Source organism: Hypomesus nipponensis, chromosome 5, assembly GCF_054491055.1.
Source record: "Hypomesus nipponensis isolate SF chromosome 5, ASM5449105v1, whole genome shotgun sequence".
Classification (NCBI taxonomy): domain Eukaryota; kingdom Metazoa; phylum Chordata; class Actinopteri; order Osmeriformes; family Osmeridae; genus Hypomesus; species Hypomesus nipponensis.
Window position 1 is genome coordinate 10,618,608 of NC_140365.1, and position 23,331 is coordinate 10,641,938.

A 23,331-nucleotide genomic window follows, 5' to 3' on the forward strand; every position below is an offset into this window, starting at 1 on the left:
CTTGGTCGGGCACCAAGTTATTTATATTTTTGCTTGATTTCTGCTACCTGTCAAGTCAAATTGCTGTGTTTTTTTGGATGTGTCCATTTGTAAATTAACTATGCACTGTGTTATTTCTGTAACACAGAAATGCTATTATAAGTCCCTAGTGCTTGAGCTTTTTTACCTAAAAATATTTAGGATGTTCCAGTACTTATAGACCCAGATTATACTGTATATATTAATGAAAACAGTGACCCAAGACTCTGGACCCCCTGAAGTAGCTTTGGTCACCCCTTGGCCACCCCAGTTATACAACTCTTGTTTTGCCACTGATTACAGGGCTGTGAAGGTTAACCAAAAACAGTCAGGAGGATCAGGCATTTGGTCGAAAAACACAGACGGACTAGACTATAGCGTACAAACCCTCAGACTGAACTAAGAAAAGAGCCAGAGCCAGACTTCGCAAAAAAACAAAGGAACACAGGGGGTAGACAATAGGGGATGACAAGCAACAGTATTAACAATAAGAATCATATTGTAAATGAATCACCACAAATTCTGGCATTGCCGAGTCATTTTAGCCTGATGAGCCACTATTTTAGCCTGATGAGATGTCACAGCTAAGAAGGTGTCATAGCTTTTTTCTTATTGCTGTCAATTAAAATGACTGAGAAGGGAAATATCCTTCCACTGAATTTGTCTGGCTGTGGACCAGTACAAAAAATGAAGCACTCTATTATCCCTGGTTTCCTACACACTAAAGCCACTTTAGAGAGGGACGAATGTGAAACGCATGTAGACGTGGAGCTGGTTCTATGATGTGAGAAATGTATTCATTTAATAAACACAATTGTTGAATTCAGTACATATGCGTTCTTACTTTATAAACCTTGCCTACTGAACATGAAAACAAACACTCAAAATGAATATATAACAAATGATTTATTGATGCATACTGTACCATCGGACTTTATAATCTAGGTCAGTTTAAGAAAATCAATTTTTTCACATTTGAGGGTGGACTAAACCAGCTATCGCCTTTTTGTGTGTACACCTAAAAGTAGTGCTATACCTACAGCTGTGCTCTCAGTATTACAAAGTACAAATTCACATTTGACATGTCGAGCTTGTAAAATACAAAACAAATTCTTGGATGAGACATTTACAGTTCATTAGTTCAATGTTTTGTTTCAAGCTGAACTTAGTTTGTGATAAAGAATCACGATGGAGGAGAAAGAAACAAGAATGTTCGGAGGAGTGAACCAGACTGATACTGTACTCCCGCCCCCGCCTCAAGACAGCAGCAGGGAAAATGTAATGCAACAGTGAGTAACCAATCACGAATGAGTAATATGGGAGTTTAAATAAGAAGGCAACTCTACAGTCTTCCAAAACTTGTTGTTCCTCCACCTGTTCCTCCACCAGTCTTGTCTCCACCTACCCCACTCCCCGGTTGCAGTGCGGCACCTCAGAGGGTTAGGTGGGGCAAGGTCAGGTCGAGCCAGGGTGCTGGTGTCGGGGTGGAGGAGGAGTAGTTGGCCCAGTCCAGTAAGGTCAGGTTACTCCTGCTCTGCATGGAAGGCTCGGGAGGGGGGCAAGCCAGGTGGACAGTGACCCCTGTGGCCAGGATAACTAGCAACACCAGCAGGGTGAAGCCTCTCCGCAGTACCAGCTGAGACATGGACAGCTCCGTTTCAGTCTGGCTTTCAGGGGCCTTGCCCCCTCCCTCAGCCTCGCCAGTGCATACCCCTGGCCCTTTGCTGATGCCTCCGGCCCTCAGCCCCTGCTTCTCCCCTGTACCCTGTTCCTGGGTGCTGACTGGGGTGTGCCCAGCTTGTTTGAGAACCTCATTATCTGACTGGATCTGCAAGGAGAGACACAAACAACAATCAAGCAAGAAATGGCCTTCAGTGTGGTATGAACACCACCACGGTTTTGTCCACCTCTATCAAAAATAAACATGTAATTGTAAAATACACACACACAAACACATTCTCACTCTCACACAACTCTCAAAGAATACATTTACCATGTCAGAGTTGAGAGTGGACCGTGGATATTCGGACCCCTCTGGAATCAATGTGTCAATCACAGGATGTCCAATAGGAGCCTTTGACGGCACAATTGTGACAGGCCTACCCTTTCCAGCTCGCACTTGGGCCTGCAGAGACATCATGTGACTTATGATTACATCAGGGCTGTCTTAAGTACCACAACCCCCGCTCTACGCCACCCAACGCACTATGACTGTGTTGGAGTTCAGATCAGTCATGCGTTTTACCCAAAGTGTACTGTCTTGTTCGGGAGTACTGTCACGATTAATAGTTGATTTCTGCACGGTTAAACATTCTTGTATGACTAGGTGAGAGTGTGACAGGGTTGCGTGCACCTGGCAGTGAGCATCTTCACTATCCACTCTGTACTGTACCTCCTCTGTGACCTTTTTCCAGTTGAGTTTGAAGATGAGGATGATGAAAAACGTCATCTGGATCACGATGCAGACGGACAGTCCTGCCCAAAACCCTGAGAGGGGGAAAGAAACATGGAGACAGAGAAGGAGTGTCACATCCGCGCACGGGCGCCAGCCCTCTAGAGGGCAACACTCACCCTAGAGCACCTAGCACCAAACTTCTTCTACACTGGGTTCCACACCTGTGGTGATCAACAATCCCTATTTAAGCTCTGGGTGTCCTTCCCTCTTCACTCTGTCATGTAGTTTGTTTGTTGTAAGTACGCCTTCCGTTCATGTTTTAAGTTGTGTGACTCTACCCAGAAGGGGATACCTATTTTGTTTAGGATTATACCTTTGTTTATGGATTACTTTTTGTTGGACTGAACCATCCTCCCGTGGAGTATCCCTTTGTTAACCTTTGAATAAATCATTTTTGTTTCAAATGATCCGCTATCTGCATGTGTGCCTGAAAACCCCGGCCTGACAGCATGACAGAGTCAAACCAAGGCACAGCAGAGCTGCAGGAGGTCAGGGACGCTATAACTCAGCTGGGCGCTATCGTCAACGCCTATGCACCGCAACTGAGTCATTTGGAGCTGGCAATGCAGCAACTGAACACCACGTTACAGGGGCTGTGTGCACGACCTCCTCCTGATCCGCCAACCTCAGGTCCTAGTGGGGCTGGGCCCAGCCCCCACGCTGCCCCTGCTCTGCCTCCCATCTCTCCCACAATTACCATACCTCTATCCGCCCCCCAACTATTCTCGGGGGAACCTAAAGCCTGCCGGGCTTTATGCTTCAGTGCTCCCAGATCTTTCTCCACCAAGAACGTCTCTTCCCCACCGAGCCAGAGAAGGTGGGCTACATTATCTCCCGACTCTCGGGACCAGCCCTGGAGTGGGCAACCGCTGTCATGGATTGCCAGCTGCCCGAGGGAAATAACAGTCAGCTGTTCCTGCGTCGCCTTGGGCTGATGTTCGACACATAGCGCACCGAGAACCAGGCAGCCCAACGAGTCCTTGCCATCAACCAGGGGACCCAATCCGTAGCCCAGTACGCCATAGAGTTCTGCACCGTGGCAATACGGAGTGGCTGGGGGGACCAAGCCCTGCGTTCAGCCTTTTACCGTGGGCTACAGGAGGCTGTGAAGGACGAGATGGTCCACCGTGACTGGGGACAATCGCTTGATGAGTTGATCAATTTAGCAATCCACCTCAATGCTCGCATTCAGGAACGTCGCCGTGACCGCTGTGAGGCCCGGGCACCCATGACAACCTTCCAGCCGAGGCCAGCCACACCCATCCCCACTCCAGCACCGACCCGGTTACCGGAAGAACCCATGGAACTTGGCCGCCTCAGGCTGAGTTGCGAAGAACGCAGCCGCCGTCTCCAAGGAGGCCTGTGCATGTACTGTGGGTCATCTGGGCACCAGGTACAACACTGCCCAGACCTACCGGGGAAAGGCAGCACTCGTCAGGGGACCCAGGGCCTCTGATAAGTGGTAGCGCTAAGACCCCTGGACCCGCCAACCGTCTCTCCATCCCCATATGCCTCCGTCACATCGGCAAGAGAAATCCCAGTGTCTCCCTCACTGCTCTGGTGGACTCCGGCGCGGCAGTCAACCTGATGGACATCACCCTGGCGAAACAACTGGGGATTCCAACCACCCCGGTGGCCATTCCTCAGGCGGTCCAGGCATTGGATGGTCGCCCTTTGGGCTCTGGACCGTCACCTTCGCTGGAGTGGATGATGGTCCCTCTTATCATGTCCTCTCATCACGACCACCAAGAGTCCATCCGTTTCTGGCTCACCACCATCCCGCAGGACCCTGTGGTGCTGGGTTACCCCTGGCTCGCCATCCACGAACCTCAGTTTGCGTGGGCTGTTGGCTCGCTACTCCACTGGGGCCCCGCTTGCGCCACTGCGGGTCACCTCCCAGCCCCGCGTCACCACTGCGGAGGAACACTCCAGATCCACGTTTCCCACCACCGTGTTCCCCTCCAGACAGAACAGACCTGAGCACGATCCCGGCCTGCTACCACGATCTTGAGGAGGTCTTCAGCAAGGAGAAGGCCGCCACGCTCCCTCCTCATCGGCCGTACGACTGCGCCATCGACCTCTTGCCTAGTACCTCTCCTCCTAGGGGGCGTCTCTACTCCCTTTCTGTCACGGAGAGCCAGGCAATGAAGGACTACATTGAAGATCCGCTGCGCCTTGGGCTACTTCGCCCATCTATGTCTCCGGCTGCAGCATCTTTCTTCTTTGTTGGGAAAAAGGACGGCGGACTGAGGCCGTGCATCGATTACCGGGGACTTAACAACATCACCCGGAAAAACAAGTATCCTTTGCCCCTCATGTCTTCCGCCTTCGAGCGCCTACAGGGGGCCACTGTCTTTACTAAACTCGACCTCAGGAACGCATATCACCTGGTTCGCATGCGGGCCGGAGATGAGTGGAAGACCGCCTTTATCACACCCAGCGGACACTATGAATACCTAGTGATGCCGTTTGGGTTGTCAAACAGCCCTGCGGTTTTCCAGAACCTCATCAACGACGTGCTGCACAAATTCTTGGAGGTGTGCGTGTTTGTCTACTTGGATGACATACTCATCTTCTCCAAGTAACTCCAGGAACATGTCGGTCACGTCCAGGCCGTCCTGAAGGCGCTTCTACAGAATAAGCTATTCTGCAAGGCGGAAAAGTGCACATTCCACTCGGCTTCGACCACCTTCTTAGGGTTTGTAGTCGGCCCCCATGGGCTCTCTATGGACTCTGAAAAAGTAAAGGCCATGATGGATTGGCCGATACCCACCACTATCAAGCAGGTCCAGGGGTTCCTGGGATTTGCCAATTTCTATCGGCGGTTCATACGGAATTATAGTGCCCAGGCGTCCCCTATCATCACTCTGCTTCGGGGAGGGCCCCGCCAGTTGTTGTGGACGGAGGCTGCTCAGAAGGCCTTCGGGGACCTCAAGCAAAAGTTCTGCACAGCACCGATCCTCACTCTCCCAGACCCAGCCCTGCCTTTTGTGGTGGACGTAGATGCTTCGGACTCGGGGGTAGGGGGTGTGCTGTCGCAGCGTGCAGCAGAGGACGGCAAGCTCCACCCATGTGCCTTCTTCTCCCGAGCTCTCTCCTCGGCAGAGAGAAACTACGACGTGGGTAACAGGGAACTGCTAGTCATAAAACTAGCGCTGGAGGAATGGCGTCACTTGCTCGAGGGCGCAGCCATATACACCGATCATAGGAAGCTGGAGTACATCGGGGGTCCAAACGACTGAACCCCAGGCAGGCCTGCTGGGCCCTTTTCTTCAGTCGTTTCGACTTTGTGGTCACCTACCGCCCAGGTTCCAAGAACGGTAAGGCGGATGTCCTTTCACGCCTCCACACGACTGGGGCCAAGCCAGCAACGTCTGAACCCATCATTCCTTCCTCTAAGGTTGTGGCTGCCGTACGCTGACATCTGGAGGAGGAGATTTGACGGGCCCAAGGACCATCACCGGCTCCCTCCGGGACTCCTCAGGGCCTTCTGTTTGTGCCTCCATCCTGTCGCACGAAGGCCTTGGAGTGGACACACGCCTCCCGATTGGCCGGCCATCCAGGGGTCCGACGCAGATCTCGTCAGTGACCGAGGTCCCCAGTTCGTGGCACGATTCTGGAAGGCCTTCTGGGGCAACTTGGGGGCTTCGGTCAGCCTGACCTCGGGCTACCACCCCCAGTCCAACGGGCAGACTGAGCGTGTCAATCAGGCACTCGAAATCTACCTCCGGTGCTACACCTCCAAAGACCCCAACAAGTGGAGTCAGAACCTCCTGTGGGCTGAGGTTGCCCACAACCAACAGTGGAGTGTGGCCACAGCCGCCTCCCCCTTCGAAATCATGTGGGGATATCCCCCTCACTTGTTCCCCTCCGCCCCTGTGGATGGGGATGTGCCCGCGGCTCACAGCTCGGTGGCTCGCCTCTGCCACTGCTGGCAGCAGGCTCGTCGGGCCCTGCTCCAGTCTCAGAGACAGAACAGGCAACAGGCAGACCGGCGACGACGACCGGGTTCGACCCTGACGACTGGCCAGCGAGTCTGGCTGTCCACAAAGGGCCTGGCCCTGAAGGGGGAGACCCGGAAATTGGCACCCCGGTACATTGGACCATTCCGGATCCTCCGGAGGATATCCAGGACGGCCTTCCATCTGGAGCTACCACGCTCTATGCGGGTTCACCCCGTCCTCCACCGGTCCGTACTGCGCCCGGCCACCTCATCCCCTCTGTGTCCTGCGCTCCCAGCCCCGCCCCCTCCTAAATTCATTGCCGGGGGTCTCACCTACACCGTTCACTGGATTATGGATGTTCGCAAGATCGGGAGGGCCACGCAGTACTTGGTGGACTGGAAGGGGTATGGTCCGGAGGAGCGCAGCTGGGTCCCCGCCAAGGACATTGTGGACAAGTCCCTCACCCAACGGTTTCGGGCCCCTTCCCCTGGGCCGTCTGGAGTCGCACCTCGGAAGGGGGGTTCTGTCACATCCGTGCACGGGCGCCAGCCCTCTAGAGGGCGACACTCACCCTAGAGCACCTAGCACCAAACTTCTTCTACACTGGGCTCCACACCTGTGGTGATCAACAATCCCTATTTAAGCTCTGGGTGTCCTTCCCTCTTCACTCTGTCATGTAGTTTGTTTGTTGTAAGTACGCCTTCCGTTCATGTCTTAAGTTGTGTGACTCTACCCAGAAGGGGATACCTATTTTGTTTTGGATTATACCTTTGTTTATGGATTAATTTTTGTTGGACTGAACCATCCTCCCGTGGAATACCCCTTTGTTAACCTTTGAATAAATCATTTTTGTTGCACCTGATCCGCTATCTGCATGTGTGTCTGAAAACCCCGGCCTGACAAGGAGAGGGAGAGTGAGAAATACCCACTCCATTCTACTCAAACCCAAGAAAGAGAGACCGGGGAGAAAGAAGAGAGAATATGGAGGGTTGGCACAGGGGATCCTCACCGATAATCCTGAGCTTGGCGGCAAACATCAGGGCGATCCCCACAGGTAGGCCTATACAGTAGTATGTCACCAGGTTCGTTAAGGCAGCTATCTTCTGTTTCCCAGCCCCCACCAGGATCCCTGTGCACACACACTGACATACACACCAAGTAAGACGCCGAGTTGCCTTTTCAGTCTCAGATACAGACTATCCTGCCAGTCAAAACAAGGTCCCAGCTCAAATGTTTCCTCTCAAGGCAGCTCACCACGATAGCATCAAAAAACTGTGTGAACGCGTAGACGGTGAGGTTTTTGGACACTAACTCCACAATGTTCCTGCAGAGCACACAGCAAGAAGACAACAAATTAAGAGGTGTTTTTTTGTTAGCTGCGAGATTCAGAACTACACGCTGGTTTATCACAGTTATGGTATTACTCACTGATCGGAGGTAAAGATGCAGCCCAGCACTGACTTGGAGCCAAAGATCCCCACCCCCTGGAACAGGGCCAGCAAACCTGCAGTAGAATGCTACTATGTTAGTGTATGTGTACCTGATTAAATGCTGCATGAATGTGTTTGTCTCATGTGTATCTACTTGTATACGGCGTGTGTGTTTGATGTATTGTGACAACCCCGAAGAGTCAAGGAGTTGAGATGCACACACTTTTGGAGAATTGTTGGCGGAAAGTAGTTTTAATCTCTTTCCATCACTTTAATTGACAAAGGTGAAGAAGGATTGAAGTCTTCTTTCTTTGAAGCTTCTCTTCGGTGAACCCAGCTCCAATTGTGCTGCTCGTCGGGAAAGCAACTGAGTATACCGTCCATTACATGCCCGTGAGGTGGATTGTGTTGCTTTCCGTAGTGTCTTGTAGAAAAGAGTTGTTCTACTAGAGTTTACTTGTTCTCTATGTGCTTAGACTCTCTGGGGATGTCTCACTTCTCCATACCAAGAAGAAAACCAAGATCTCCCAATATGACGCCGCAGCAGGTGTCCCATCTGGACAGTGCATGCACATTGGCAAGTTCCCTGCCATGTTTCACCTGAAAGTTAAAGAATATGATCCTTGGCAAATCTTATACCCAGGGTAAGGGGTGTCCTCTATCCCAAGCTTGTACCTATGGGTGTCTGGGACATGGGTACCGGTACAATCCATCTGGTGTTGAAACCAGCCAGTACCCGTTTGACAGATTTGAAGTCTACTCCAATGAGCAGTGGTGCCGATGCAGTACCAGGCCTGAATGAATTGAGAAGCGACCCTGGGGGGGTGGATACCTTGATTTGCTTGGTTGGGTATGTCTTTGTGTCCCTATGGATGCAGGATACTGTAATTCTGGGGCGTCTGTCTCCCAAAGCCAGTTCAGGGAGGACGAAGGTGATGACGCACCCATAATCCATGAGGGCATTGGTGCCATGGCGACCCACTTGGATGACCAGATGAAGGTTGGAAGGAGCTTTATGAGCCCAGAAAGTGGTGAGCAGGTGTCCTGAAGGTCAACCTTCCCCTTTTCTGGCGGGGAGCATATGGACGTCCGGGACGGGGGGCACCGTCTGGCGAGAGGACTCTTTTGTTCGCAATTGCAACACCTCCAATCCTCAGGTGGCTTGGGGTTTGGGGTCGACAGAGGTGATGCGGCAGTGACGCAGCCCTGGAAGCCTGGAATCTTTGTGTCCCTCCTGACGACATAAGCTGGGTACAGATTTAGCCATCATCTCTTTAATCACTCTCTTTATGAATCCTGATTAGCCCGTCAACAGAGGTGGTGTGATTCTGGGTAGCCTAGCGCTTGGAGGAGGCTAAATGGATGCTTCAGTCCTAAACAATGTAGTCGAGGGCTGTTGGTCCCTCTTCCGACATCTGCCAGCTCCAAGTCAGGCAGACAAGCTGAGTGATTCGGACTGGTCCGCGAGAGTCGAACTCCCAGGCGTGTAACCGTTGCCCTTGAACTGGCAGGCTGTGTCCACACTGGGTGAGGATGGCAGTTTTCGTGGCTGCCTCAGCTGTTCTTTCCAAGCTTGCTGTGCTCCCCCAGTCAGGAAGGCTGCAAGGACATGGCCTTGCTCGGGGTTTGTCTTCGTCAGAAGCATTGCGGGCACAGTTCTCAAGTCAGGTCAGGAAAGTTGGGTCGTCAGCCCGCCACCACTCCATGGGCCTGTTGGGCCTGAGCCGGGAGCAACATAGTTTGCGTGTCAGGTAGTGGTTTCATAGAGCCCACATTCTTTGCCCATTGTGACTACCACAGATAGTCTTGTGGCTGAAGTCTTCCTTTGAAGCTGCTCTTTGGTGAGCCATGCTGTAAGTGGAACAGTTGCTTGTTTATGTTTGTAGAGCATAAAGCAGAATGGGTTACGTTAATGATTACATGTACTCTCACCAACTTGTTGATTCACATCGTTCGCCTCTTTGAGCCTTGTTGGCTTGGTTTTTGTAGATCACTGTGCATATTATCTGACCAGCTCCAGCTGTGCTGCTCTTGCGAGAAAGCAAGTAAATGGAGCATCTGAATACATCGTCCATGATCTGGCCGTGAGGCGGCTTGAGTTGCTCTCCATAGTCCTACACATTCTTCATGTGCTTAAGACTCTCCGGGGATGTCACAGTATGTGTACTTGTTTGCATGGGGGTGTATGTGTGTGCATCATGTGTCTACTTGTATGTAGTATGTGTGTAGTGTGTTCATATGCATTGGCATGTGTTAGCATCTGACCTGACAGAGCCAATGCCACCTTGCACGTGATGATGGCCCTGGACGTGTCCCCCGCACCCAGGGCGTTTCCCACTCGCACGCAGGTGGCGGCGTGGACGCCCAAAGGGAACTGTTGGGAACAAAATACCTCTGTTAGCGCTGAGCCACAGCAGGTACTGTGTGGGAGAAAAAGGGGGTGGGCAGCAAGATAGGGAAAAATAGAGGCAGGTCATTATCTCACCATGTAGGTGAGATCTGTCAACTCCATGAAGACGTACTGGGCAGCAAGATCCACCTCCCCTAATAACCCTGCAGAGGGAAACAGGAGATGGGGACGGGGGGCGGGAGGAGCGAGGTGGAAGGTGATGGAGACAAAGAGCAGGAAAGAAAAGCCAGGCGTGGTGAAGGTTCATTGTGTCAAGGGGTATGGTGAAAAACAAACAAGTAATTGCTTGCAGACACACCCAGATACTAACCGGCAAGGAAACTTCCAATCTCCCAGACCCACCATTCAAAGCAGACCATAAGTGTGCTGGGAATAGCCAGCTGCATGTAGGAGCCCCATTCCTGCAGACAGTCAGTGGACCAGCCTACGGGGACACCCAGCGTTAAACACACACACAGGTAAAAAGTGGCATCCTTTGATTTCAAAGCATCACCATACTCACAACTCATCTGTAGAGGGAGACAAAGTTCTATTTCACCAGTATACTGTATGGGTAGATTGAAAGGGTGTTTGGTTGGAATGGCGTGTGTGGGTGTCCGTGTGTGTGCGTCTCACCTCCCCATGTTTTCCTGTGCAGCCCTCTCCAGCAGATGTAGGCATACAATAGAAGACAGGGGTAGATCCGAGACAAGCTATTGGCTATGGCTGAGCCCCTACAAAAAAGTTAAGTGTGAGTACACTGTAACAATGCCATATTCCCAGGTTCTCTCTTATTTTACGTAATAGTATTATTCTACATTTGTGAATTGTAAATACATGTTTTTTTCCCTGTTAAACCATTCATTGTCAATATTCCCAGTACTATGGTACTACAGAAAGAGGACTATGGTACTACAGATACACTACGTTACAGTTACAGTAAGACGGTTCTACGGTTACAGTAAGATGGTACTACTATGGTATTGCAATTACAGTACTATGTTACTACAGTTTCAGTATTGTGGTATGACAGTTGCAGTATGGACAGATGAAATAGGAGCAGGAGAGCACACCTACAGGACTCCCATCTCCAGGTTGAATATCAAGACGTAGTTGACGCCCACGTTGATGACGTTGGCTATGGCCGCCGTGTACATCTGGGGCAAGATGATCCCCTGGAACACGACCAGACACACAGCAAACATCAGGCACCTTCTCAGAGCCACCGAGAACCACCCATCCGTTTCACGTGACAGAACATGCCACACACAGGCAGGTTATGTGCGAATAGACACCTGGCTCTGGAGGTAGGATGACTGGAGCTGGTGGAGCAACATAGCCTGGGACACAGAGAGACAGTGGAGGGGGTTTGTGAGCACATTAGTCTGGACTGGAGGGCAAGGCAGGATTCACTGACTGTGAACCCTAAGGTGTCCTCTATACAGAAAGAAAAAACAGTCAGATTCTTGGGGGACTCCCTCGTCTGCATGTTTTAGATGTTTCCCTTTTCCGACACAACTGATTCAAATGAATGGGTCATTATCATACTTCAGCTGAGCTTGATTCATTTGAATCAAGTGTGTTGGAGAAGGGAAATATCGAAAACATGCAGGGAAGGCGGGCCTCCCAGGACCAGAGTTGTGGAACACTGCTGTAGACAGAATTCAGACTATATTCAGATATAACATGCAGGCGCAATTGTCAAGATCCAGACTGAATATTCTAGTTTCAGGCAGAACATTCACAAGTCAGACAGAATACTGATACTAAGGACAAAACCCATACATAACTGTAACTCTAACAGATCCCAGATCTCAGGCAGAGAACACAGAAGCTTCAGAGAGAATGAGAGAACACAGACTCCCAAGAGAACAGTCAGAGTGAAAAGTCAGACAGTCAGGAACTCAGACAAAGCCATTCGGATGAGCGGTACACTTATTTTGAGGACACCATTTGGAGGAGTCTTTACTCACCGGAATGGCAGGTAGGAACACCAACACATAGAGATGGGCTACCCTAAGACAAGGAGACATGAGGGGAAACACCTGTAGCCTTGTTTTTGTGTGTGCACAGGTGTAAGTGTGTGTTTGCTTCGTTGATGGGGGGGGTTGGCGCGGTGGGTGGGTGGGTGGTCTGTCCGTTAGTTTTTGTGTCAATGTTTTTATTGTAGTTGTTGTTACTGCAGTTGCTGTTATTGTTATTACTGTTGTCATTGTTGCAGTTGTTTTTGCTTTTGTTGTTGGAGCTGTAGTGACCCTACCTGGCCACCTCCTCTTCCTGTTTCAGGAGCAGCAGGAGGTTGTTTGTGTTGATGAGCAGAGCCCAGCATGGCAAACAGAAGAGCAGCAGGATCAGAACCCCCCTCTGGAGGATTACCCCCACGCGCTTCAGGTTCTTGCTGCCGAAGGTCTAACAACACACACACACACATATAAGCTACTGACTACAACTACAACACACACCACGTGTACAGTTGAAATACTTGCACGGACGCACACACGTGAGTGACCACACACCTGAGAGAACAACGTGTCAAAAGCCAAGGCCAGGCCATGACTTGTCGCTGTCGTGGTAACACTGATGATCTGAAAGAAGACAACCCCAAAACAGCCCCAAATTTTCAGTTCAAGTCAACAGTAAAGAACAGTGGACCTGGATTGATCATCTCCATTCAGAGCGGGAACATCACTGCACATAATTGAGAAGGGTACGTACCGTGGAGGCCAGAGCATAGCCGCCAAGCTCTGCGTTGCCGAGGTGACCACAGAATATGGTGATGACAAATGGCAAGAGGAGGTTTAAGATCCGAGACACTAGCTATGGGGGCACACAGGCAGGGAAGGAAGGCAGGCAGGCAGGCGTATGGGTAGACAGACACAGACAGGGAGACAAACAGACAGACTCACGTCAAAACACAGGTACAAAGACAAAGGCTCAAATGACAACCCGTTTAACCAATCACAGTCTTCATCGTGAACACACAGCCTTCGGACTCACCCCCGCCACTTCTATTGTGACCAACTCGACTGGAGGAATGTAAATGATAACAGAGATACAGCTGTGAAAACCACTCTAACCACTCTATCCTGGCCCTGTCACGTTTCCAGTGTTGGGTAAGTTACTTCAAAAAAGTAATGTATTACTAATGACTAATTACTTCATCAATATTGTATTTAAATTACTTTTGTAATTACTCTGTCTGAAAAGTAATTACTGAATAAGTAATGTAATGCATTACTTCTTACAATCCCTATAAACCTTGATTGGATAGATAACAGAAAGGAAAGTCTTTCAATAATTAAATACAAGTCAAACTTGGAACAGTTTAGCCTTTTACTTTTTTAAATCATAGCCTACTTAACATTTTTGTAACATGTGTAACCTTCTTTCATCTTTAGTTACCAAACAATATGTGCATAACACAAAAGCTTAACTTTAAGTTAAACAGGACATCACAGGATTCTACAGTAGCAGCAGTAGCATCTCTTCTTGCAATCTAGTTTGCAATAATTTTTTGAAGCTCACCCTCAAACACCTTCTGCATTGGCGTGTTATCTGTCGATGCCAAAATATATTCATAGTCTGTGCAAACTTCCATGGCGATTAAAAAACTTTTCTGATTTTGATTCTGATGAACATGGATCACTCAAAACTGTTCGTCGATGCTGCCTTGAGAGGTGCTTCAGTAGGTTACTTGTGCTAGCTGCAGCGGCGTATCGTTTTTTCTCCCCAGGACATAGCTTGCACTTGATAATAATGTTCTTGTTAACCTGTGACAAAAATACGGAGCCCCAGACATGACATCCGAAAAAAAAAGAAATCGTTCCCACGAAATACTAATTCGTGGCCGCGAAATACTCATTCGTGGCCACGAAATACTATTTGGGGATAACGATCTAGCCTACGGAGCCCCAGACATGACATCCGAAGAAAAAAAAGAAATCGTTCCCACCAAATAGTAAATCGTTCCCACGAAATACTAATTCGTTCCCACGAAATACTAAATCGTTCCCACGAAATACTGATTCGTGGCCACGAAATACTAATTCGTTCCCACGAAATACTATTTTGGGGATAACGATGTAGAACTATATTGCGGGCAGTGTGGGGCACATATAGATTACCCAGAGCACGCTAGGTGCAATCATGGACAGAGCTGATTTGATTGTATTGTATTTTAGGCTGGTGAATGACCGTGGTAAAGTTGGTTTGAAGTTCGATATTCAACAAATATGCTGACGCCCAGTATTGTGTTATTTTAACCGGTGTAAGCACCGCTACGACCGGCCGCTTAGCCAATGATTTTGGCTGCCCAAACAACGCGTATGTTTAGGGACCGTCAACAAATTACACGTTTCAAAAGTCAATAGCTTCTCAACAACATGAACTAGGAGTGTCAAAATAATGTTTAACTGTTGAAGATGTATACATTCATGCTGCACAGCCTGTATTTTGTTCATTTTCATCTCAAGTTATTAAAAATGTATTCTTTATTCAAAGTAAACCTGCAAACGTCAATAGCTTTTTGGTCATGTGACCTATAATCCTCAAATTCATTTCAGTGTTCACTGACTATGCATACATGTTGCCCAGCCTTTATTTTGTTCATTTTCACCTCACACTGTTTTAGATGAATTTTTGAATATTTCAAACTTCAAGACTTTCTCTTATCTAATCACAATTTGTGTTAATGACAGTGACATATCCAAACTCTTCTACTCCTAGGAAGTGGAGTCAGGTGTAAAACCCAAAGGCCAACTGTGCAGTCAAATATGCCTGGACTGTTAATCTGTCATACCGGGCAAATAACCGGCTGGCTGAGTCACCTTTTGGGCCAGTGTAAAATAAAAACGTAATAAAAAGAATGATAAATTGCCCATTGACCGGCCCCTGAACCAGGGACGGCATTGGTTCTTTCTATATGCTGACACTGGGATATCCCAATCACTTCTCGTAACAGGCTCCACCCCTCTCCCGCTGTTTCTTGTGTCAGATGCATTGGCTCAGAGTCTGACCGATTGCGGTGGGCCGGTCTGAGAAAAAATGCCAGGGCTATTTTGTCCCAGTCTAAAGCTACACACTACAGTAAAAGAATGTCTCTAAACCTGCATATATCTGCAGTTTGCACACTTAAGACATAAAAAAACGTGCATGTGTTCAGGAGAAAACAATAGCCCATAATCACGACAAAAAAGCATAACCATCAAAGTGCTGAGATCAGGAGAAGTCACTCGTGCTAAAAAGGAAAGAAAATGTCGGTATGCGAGCTTCCCGATAAGAGGTAAAATTGCCAGATCGATCCACAAAGGTATGAGCAACTACAACTATCAGCAGCTCAGGAAGACTCCAAAAGACGAACTATACGGTGGTAATATCATCAGGTGTCTTACAAAAATTGTTGAAAATTATTTCCCCTGAAGTGCAAAAAAATATGAGACTCCATAATGATGTCCTGCTGGAGCTGATGCTCACACAGAAAATTATGAAGCAGTGCAGCAGCAATGTTTCTTTTGGTGGTTATATTCAACACTTGCAGGAGGACCCATTTGGAGTCCATATATACATGGATGTAGGAATAAATATAATGGTAGAGCATCTTAAACAACCCACACCAGTTACTCTCCATCTTGACGCTACTGGTGGTGTTGTGTCAAAGATCCCAAATAAAAACAAAATGGTTCTGTACTATGCCCTTGTACTGCTATAGGCAAAGATAAGCCACCTGTCCCCATCTCTGAGCTTATCACCAATGAACATCCTATACCAACATTAACATATTGGTTGATGGAAACAGTCAGAAAGGTCTCCAGCTGCACATCGTGCAGAGTCCGACAGGTAGAGATAGACTACAGCTGGGCTCTGATGGATAATGTGCTGCTGTCCTTTAACAATAGACTATATCTGCCTATCTTGAAAGAGCCCATATTGAAATTCAAAAATCCACAGTGATCTTCATAAGTTCAGTTTTACATCTTTGCTCTGCCCACATTGTAAAAGCTGTCTCACAGGGATTTGGGAAAAGGATGCAAGACAAAGGACTGAAGGAGTATGTCACTTATTGCTTTGCAATTTTGTTGAACAGTACAAGTATGGACGAAGCTCTTCCTGTGTTCCAACACGTGTGTACTTTTCACTTCAATGGAGGATGGTGATCTCGTCAAACATGAAAAAACAATCTGAGCATATCGCATGCTAAACACATGAAAGTATAGAGCATGTGAATGAAGACTCCGAAGATCAGTTCCATGGTGAAATGAACAATCCTTGTTTTTATTGTATTATATGCAGGCAAAAGCCCTATGGGGGAAAAGCCTCTGAGGTGGTGGTTTTACATGTTCAAAAATGTGAAATGCTTCAATTAATGTGAGATAGAAATGAAAAACCTAAAGGCTGTGCAACCTGTATGCATAGTCAGTGAACACTCTGAAATGAATTTGAGGATTATAGGTCACATGACCAAAAAGCCACTGAAGTTTGGAGGTTTATTTTGAATAAAGAATAAATTTCTAATAACTTCAGATGAAAATGAAAAAATAAAGGCTGTGCAGCATGAATGCATACAACTTCAACAGTTTAACATTATTTTGACGCTCCTTCATGTTGTTGAGAAGCTATTGACTTTTGAAACGTGTAATTTGTTGATGGTCCCTAAACATACGCGTTGTTTAGGCAGCCAAAAGCATTTTTCTAAGCGGCCAGCTGTAGCGGGGCTAACACCAGTTAAAATAACACAATACTGGACGTCAGAATATCTGTTGAATATTGAACTTCAAACCAAATTTACCACGGTCATTCACCAGCCTAAAATACAATATAATCAAATCAGCACTGTCCATGACTACACCTTTAGAGTGCTCTGGGTATATGTGCCCACACTACCCGCAATAGGCTACATCGTTATCCCCAAAATAGTATTTTGAATTAGTATTTCGTGGGAACGAATTAGTATTTCGTGGGAACGATTTAGTATTTCGTGGGAACGATTTTTTTTTTCGGATGTCATGTCTGGGGCTCCGTACAAAAAGGTAAAGTACTTGGAATATTTCCATTTGGTTAAACAGCTAGAGCTACTTGCTTCCGTTGAGTCCGAAATCTTCCCATTTAAACCGCTAGAGCCCGCGCGTATGCAGCAAAAACTCGCATCTCCCGTGCAACTGCACTACAGCTATCGATTTTAAAGAGGCAGCGTTCACTTTTACCCTAAAACGATACATTTAGATTTTAATTCAATATTGATTTATACAAAACAGTTTGAATAATTTGCAGTAGGTATGTGACACAAGTACATACAAGTAACTGTAATTAAATTACCTAAAAATGAACAGTAATCCCTTACTTTACTTTTTCAGTGGATAAGTAATTTAATTACAGTAACTCGTTACTTAGTAACGCGTTACACCCAACACTGCACGTTACAGTCGACCGAATGTGCACACTGAGCATTCAGCATAGCATGCTTTTGCTCATAACCTTGATTGCTTACCCTGCACAGACTCCACCCCCCCCCCCCCCTCCCTCCAGTGCTGTTCCCTTCTATCACTCTACATTTGGCTCTGACTCGGCTATTTCTCTCTGTCTCTTTCTCTTCTGTTGTCTCTCCGATAATCTCCCTCTCTCCTTCCTCTCCAGCTTTCCCTCACTGTCTCTCCATCTCTCCCCCCCCTTCTCTCCCCCCCTTCCCCTGCTCCCCTCACCAGTGGGCCTGTGAGTCTCAGGATGTGGTAGAGCTCCTCTCTGTAGGCCAGGGGGATCCAGCGTCTCAAACACGAGCAGCAAAAAAGTTTGGAGCTCACGGCCGCCACCTCTCCGTCCTCTCCTTCAGCTCCGGCCGACCTGCCGACCAGCCCCGCGACAACTTGCCCAGCACCCAGCAACGGGCCCGTGGGCTCCGAGATCCCCGACTTTTCCATTCAGCAGAGAGAGAGAGAAAGACAGAGGGAGAGGGGACGGAGGGAGAGAGAGAGAGAAAGAGGGATTATGCCCTAGCATCGGACAACCAGTTCATAGAGGCAGGCTTAGGGAAAACAAGGAAAACACACCTCCTGTGAATTAATTATTAAAGAGCCTACAAACTCCCAGAGTAAGGAGTTGGCAACACGGCGAATAAAGGAGAGGGAGAAAAGAGAAGGAGAGAGGGAGTTTGTAGGGGGGACAAGCAGGCTGTGTATTTGTCACTTTAAGGGACAGAAGAGGGCTGACCAGTGCTGAGAGAGGCCAAGCAGTCGTCTCTCTCTTTTTGTATTCAGCACACTACGTTGTTTATTGAACAAGTGTTCCTCTGTGTGTGTGCGTGGATGTGTATGCGCTACATCTGTGAGTGTGTGCATTTTTGAAAGTGGCTTGCTGTCTTTCTGTAATCTGATGAGGAATGCTTGTGAATACACACACAAATTCGGAACAGTGTGTGGACAAATACACTTAAACACACTATAAACACACATACTGCAAGTCTGCAATGTTACTAGCCAGTTATTAAGTGTGTTTAAGTGTATTTGTGTCGCTGCTGTGTGTTTGTGTATTTGTGCCTTTGTGTGTGTGTGTGTTAAATATTCAGGGCCTACCCTTCACCCGAGTGTACTTTGACCTTTGGGCTCACAAAGGCCACAATTTTCCGAGACACTTGCACAACCTGCATGTTTCTATCATGTAAAGTCTAGAAGGAATGAATGAAGAATGCCTGACAAAACTAGACACACACACAAACACAAATGCACACACACAAACACAAACAGATATCAACAGATAACCTGTTCCATAAAGGCCGCTCACAAAAGCTGGAATTAAAGTCCCAAACCTAACTTGAATTAACTTAACATGTCAGTTGGGAATAAAGCGGTTTCATTAAGGCCAATTCTAGTTTACGCAATCTGATTAATTTGAGTAATTAATAATATAATTGCGGGTGCATTATATTCTTAAGCAGCCTGAGAGGTAGAACATGGATCATATAGATTCACCATTGCAAAACACAATGTTCATGGCCATTTGCCTTATATATACTTAAATATATTTTTAAGCTCCCTCATCCACCACTTCTCCAAAATAAAATGACACGACATGATTAACATGAACAATAGGCTACATAGGTTGAGGTCCTTTTTTATAGACCTTTACTTAATTGATAACAAAAACCATACAGTGCATCTGGAAAGTATTCACAGCGCTTCCCTTTTTCCACGTTATGATTCTACAAAACATAAAAAATCTCACGTACATAAGTATTCACAGCATTTTCCATGACACTCAATTGAGCTCAGCTGCATCCTGTTTCCACTGATCATCCTTGAGATATTTCTACAACTCTGTAATAAATTCAGTTGATTGGACATGATTTGGAAAGACACACGCATCCAAGGAATTGTCTGTAGACCTCTGAGACAGGATTGTATTGAGGCACAGATCTGGGAAAGGGTATAGAAAGATTTCTGCAGCATTGAAGGTCCCAATGAGCACAGTAGCCTCCATCCTCTGTAAATGGAAGACATTTGGAACCACCAGGACTCTTCCTAGAGTTAGCCACCTGGCCAAACTGAGCGATCGGCGGAGAAGGGCCTTAGTCAGGGAGGTGGCCAAGAACCCGATGGTCACTCAGACCTCCAGCATTGTACTGTGAAGAGAGGAGAACCTTCTAGATTCTAGAAGGACAACTATCTCTGCAGCACTCCACCAATCTGGCCTGTATGGTGGAGTGGCACATGACAGCCCGCCTGGAGTTTACCAAAAGGCACATGAATGACTCAGACCATGAGAAACAAAATTATCTGGTCTGATGAAACCAAGATTGAACTCTTTGGCTTGAATGCCAAGTGTCATGTCTGGAGGAAAGCAAGAACCTCTCATCACCTGGCCAATACCATCCCTACAGTAAAGCATGGTGGTGGCAGCATCATAGTGTGGGGATGTTTTTCAGCGGCAGGAACTAGGAGACTAGTCAGGATCGAGGGAAAGATGAATGCAGCAATGTACAGATACATCCTTGATGAAAACCTGCTCCAGAGAGCTCTGGGGCAAAGGTTAATCCTCCAACAGGACAATGACCCTAAGCACACAGCCAAGATGACAAAGGAGTGCCTTCAGGTCAACTCTGAATGTCCTTGAGTGGCCCAGCCAGAGCCCAGACTTGAACCTGATTGAATATGTCTGGAGAGCACTGGCTGTGCACCGACGATCCCCGTCCAACCTGGTGGAGCTTGAGAAGTCCTGCAAAGAATGGGAGAAACTGCCCAAAAATAGGTATGCTAAGCTTGTAGCATCATACTCAAAGACTTGAAGCTGTATTTAATGCCAAAGGTGCTTCAACAAAGTATTGAGCAAAGGCTGTGAATACTTTGACATGTTATATGTTCCTTCTTACATTTTTGCAAATCTATAAAAAAATGTAGCACATTTTTTCAGTTCGTCATTGTGGGGTATTGTGTGTAGAAGTTTGAGTGGAAAAAAATAATGTAATCAATTTTGTAATAAGGCTGTAACTGAAACAACATTTGGAGATAGAGAAGAACTGTGAATACTTTCCGCATGCACTGTAGGCCCACTAATGACATGAGGCAGGATAATGGACCCAAATGCAGACAGGAAGCAGGGGGGTTTGCAATAGGCAGATTTATTTTCACTAAGCGATATCGTAGGTGAGGGGCAAGCAAAGGTTGGCAACAAGGTAATGGCAGAGTTACACTGGGGCAGGCAAGCTCGTTGGGCGTTGGGCAAAGTTCGGTATCGGAACTGAACGCTAGAAACAATTGTGAGACACAAAACGATCTTGCAACTGCCAGAACATAGATTAAATACCAAAGCAAATAGGAACACCTGGTGAGGGGTGGAGACAAACCAACAGGTGAAAGGAATCAGGGTGTAAACACATCTACATTGACTTTTGACAAAAAAAAACAGCCTACAATTAACATAAATTTTATGACATGGTTTTTGTATTGTCAAAATGGAGAATAGAAGCATGAATTTAGTTGTTTTTTTTGCAATTGTACACGATTTATGTAGCTATGATCATTTTATTGGGGTAATGTAGATCGAGCCATTGTCTCAGTCAAAACGTTTGATTTCACAAACTAGCCATACCTTGAATAAAACATAGGTTTGTATAATTCTGAAATTATTGTTCATCAGTGTTTAATGCATTACATTTACATTCATGAATTTAGCAGACGCTTTTATCCAAAGCGACTTCCAAGAGAGAGCTTTATAAAAGAGCATAGGTCATTGATCATAACAATGAGGTAGTCCCAAACATTGCAAGCAGCCAAAACATGAAGCATACATTGTGAAAAACTAAACAAGTGCCAAAGGGAATGCAAAAGGGAATGCAAAGAGCATGCAGTTATACAAGTTACAAAATAAAACAACATGAACCCCAAAAAGTGCAAGACTGTACCTGTAGAAGAACAATCAACAGTAAAATATTTCACAGCAAGTACAAGAGTTCAAGAGTTAACTTCGTTATAACTAACCTACAAGAGCAACAAGTAAAAGTCATTGTGATCCTGGAGGAAACTAACATCAGGTCCAATCAAGCAAGCATTCCTAAGTGCTGTTGTACTCCCGGAACAAGTGTGTCTTGAGCCTTTTCTTGAAAGTGGGGAGACAGTCAGTGTCCCCAATGGAGGTGGGGAGCTGGTTCCACAATTGGGGGGCCAGGCAGGAGAAGAGCTTGTGTTGGGACCGGGCGGTCTTGAGCGGTGGGACCACCAGGCGGTTGTCTGAAGAAGACCGCAGGTGACGGGTGGGGGTGTAAGGCTGCAGGAGAGACTTGATGTAGTTGGGTGCAGTCCCGTTCATTGCTCGGAAGGTCAGTACCAGGGTCTTGAATCTGATACGGGCGTTGATGGGTAGCCAGTGGAGAGAGATGAGGAACGGAGTAACGTGGGAGCGTCTGGGTAGGTTGTAGACCAGGCGGGCCGCTGCGTTCTGAATCCTCTGAAGAGGGCGGGTTGCACATGCTGGGAGACCAGCGAGCAGCGAGTTGCAGTAGTCCAACTCGGAGAGGACCGGTGCTTGGACTAGCAGCTGGGTGGAGTGCTAAGACAGGTATCTCCTGATCTTCCGGATGTTGTAGAGGGTGAATCTACACGACCAGGAGACTGCAGTAATGTGGGCCGTTAGGGAGAGCTCGTCATCTATGGTAACCCAAAGGTTCCTGGCAGAGGATGAAGGGGTCACCGTCGCAGATCCCAGGGTGATTGACAGATCGTGGGAGATGGAGGGTTTAGCCGGGATGATGAGAAGTTCTGTTTTGGCGAGGTTCAGCTGGAGAGCTGGCAAGGGCCAGTTTGCCTCCCCAGGAGACCTGGTAGGATCTTCCTGACAGGTAGGATGAGATCCACTAGAGTGCAGTGCCAGTGATGCCCATATCAGAAAGTCTGGAGAGCAGGATCTCGTGGTTAACCGTATCAAACGCTGCAGAAAGGTCCAACAGAATGATGACGGATGACCTGGAAGCCGCTCTGGCAGACTGGAGGGTAGTCTCTGTGGATTGGCCAGTCTTGAAGCCTGATTGCATTAATTGTTTTATTTGTTGATGTAGATTTTCTATAAATGTACATTTAACTGATTTAGTTTTGCAGCATAAATTGCCATAGTAACTGAGTTCGAACTACATTAAACTGGCTTCATGGAACCAAATCATCTGGGCCAGTTGTTCAGAAGTGATCAGATCAGATTTTGGCTATGGATTGGAACAAATCTTTAAAATGGGTTATTCAAAATTTAAACAAAGATTTTGAAATTGGATTAGATCACGTAATCCAGTCTTTGTTTTGATCTGGATCAAACCTTCAATATGTGTTGTTCAAAATGTTTTAGTAGAACTGGGATACCTTTGATCTAAATGATCTAGATCAGGGGTTCCCAATCCTGGTCCTCGGGCCTCCCTGCCTCCCTCCCTGCTTTAGATGTTTTCCTGCTAATGACCATTCATTTGAATCAGGTGTGTTGGAACAAGGAAATATCTAAAACATGCTGGGCAGGGAGGCCCAAGGACGAGGATAGGGAACTCCTGGGGCCTGTACTACGAATCAAGATTTGGCGTTAGCTAGGTAACTTCAGGTTCAACCCAGGGTTTTCTGTACTACGACGGTGGATTAC

The 23,331-nt window shown here is 47.3% G+C and overlaps 1 protein-coding gene across 2 annotated transcripts; it reads right to left on the minus strand.

The window, feature by feature from the left end:
- Positions 1–905: 905 nt before the first annotated feature.
- LOC146288442 (multidrug and toxin extrusion protein 1-like) lies at positions 906–18,174 on the minus strand. Of its 2 annotated transcripts, none has more exons than XM_084698538.1 (17): positions 17,931–18,174; positions 12,952–13,053; positions 12,753–12,821; positions 12,497–12,645; positions 12,210–12,252; positions 11,532–11,576; positions 11,314–11,411; positions 10,873–10,970; positions 10,568–10,681; positions 10,333–10,400; positions 10,113–10,221; positions 7,846–7,921; positions 7,672–7,741; positions 7,427–7,559; positions 2,411–2,505; positions 2,012–2,143; positions 906–1,846 (listed from the first exon to the last, which is right to left on the minus strand). In XM_084698538.1, exons 1-17 carry the CDS (start codon positions 18,144–18,146, stop codon positions 1,451–1,453), a joined length of 2,013 nt encoding a protein of 670 aa, XP_084554664.1. In that variant the 5' UTR covers positions 18,147–18,174; the 3' UTR covers positions 906–1,450. The 2 variants fall into 2 exon arrangements, with proteins under 2 accessions (XP_084554664.1, XP_084554663.1); XM_084698537.1 differs by lacking the exon at positions 17,931–18,174 and adding an exon at positions 13,762–14,271.
- Positions 18,175–23,331: the final 5,157 nt, after the last annotated feature.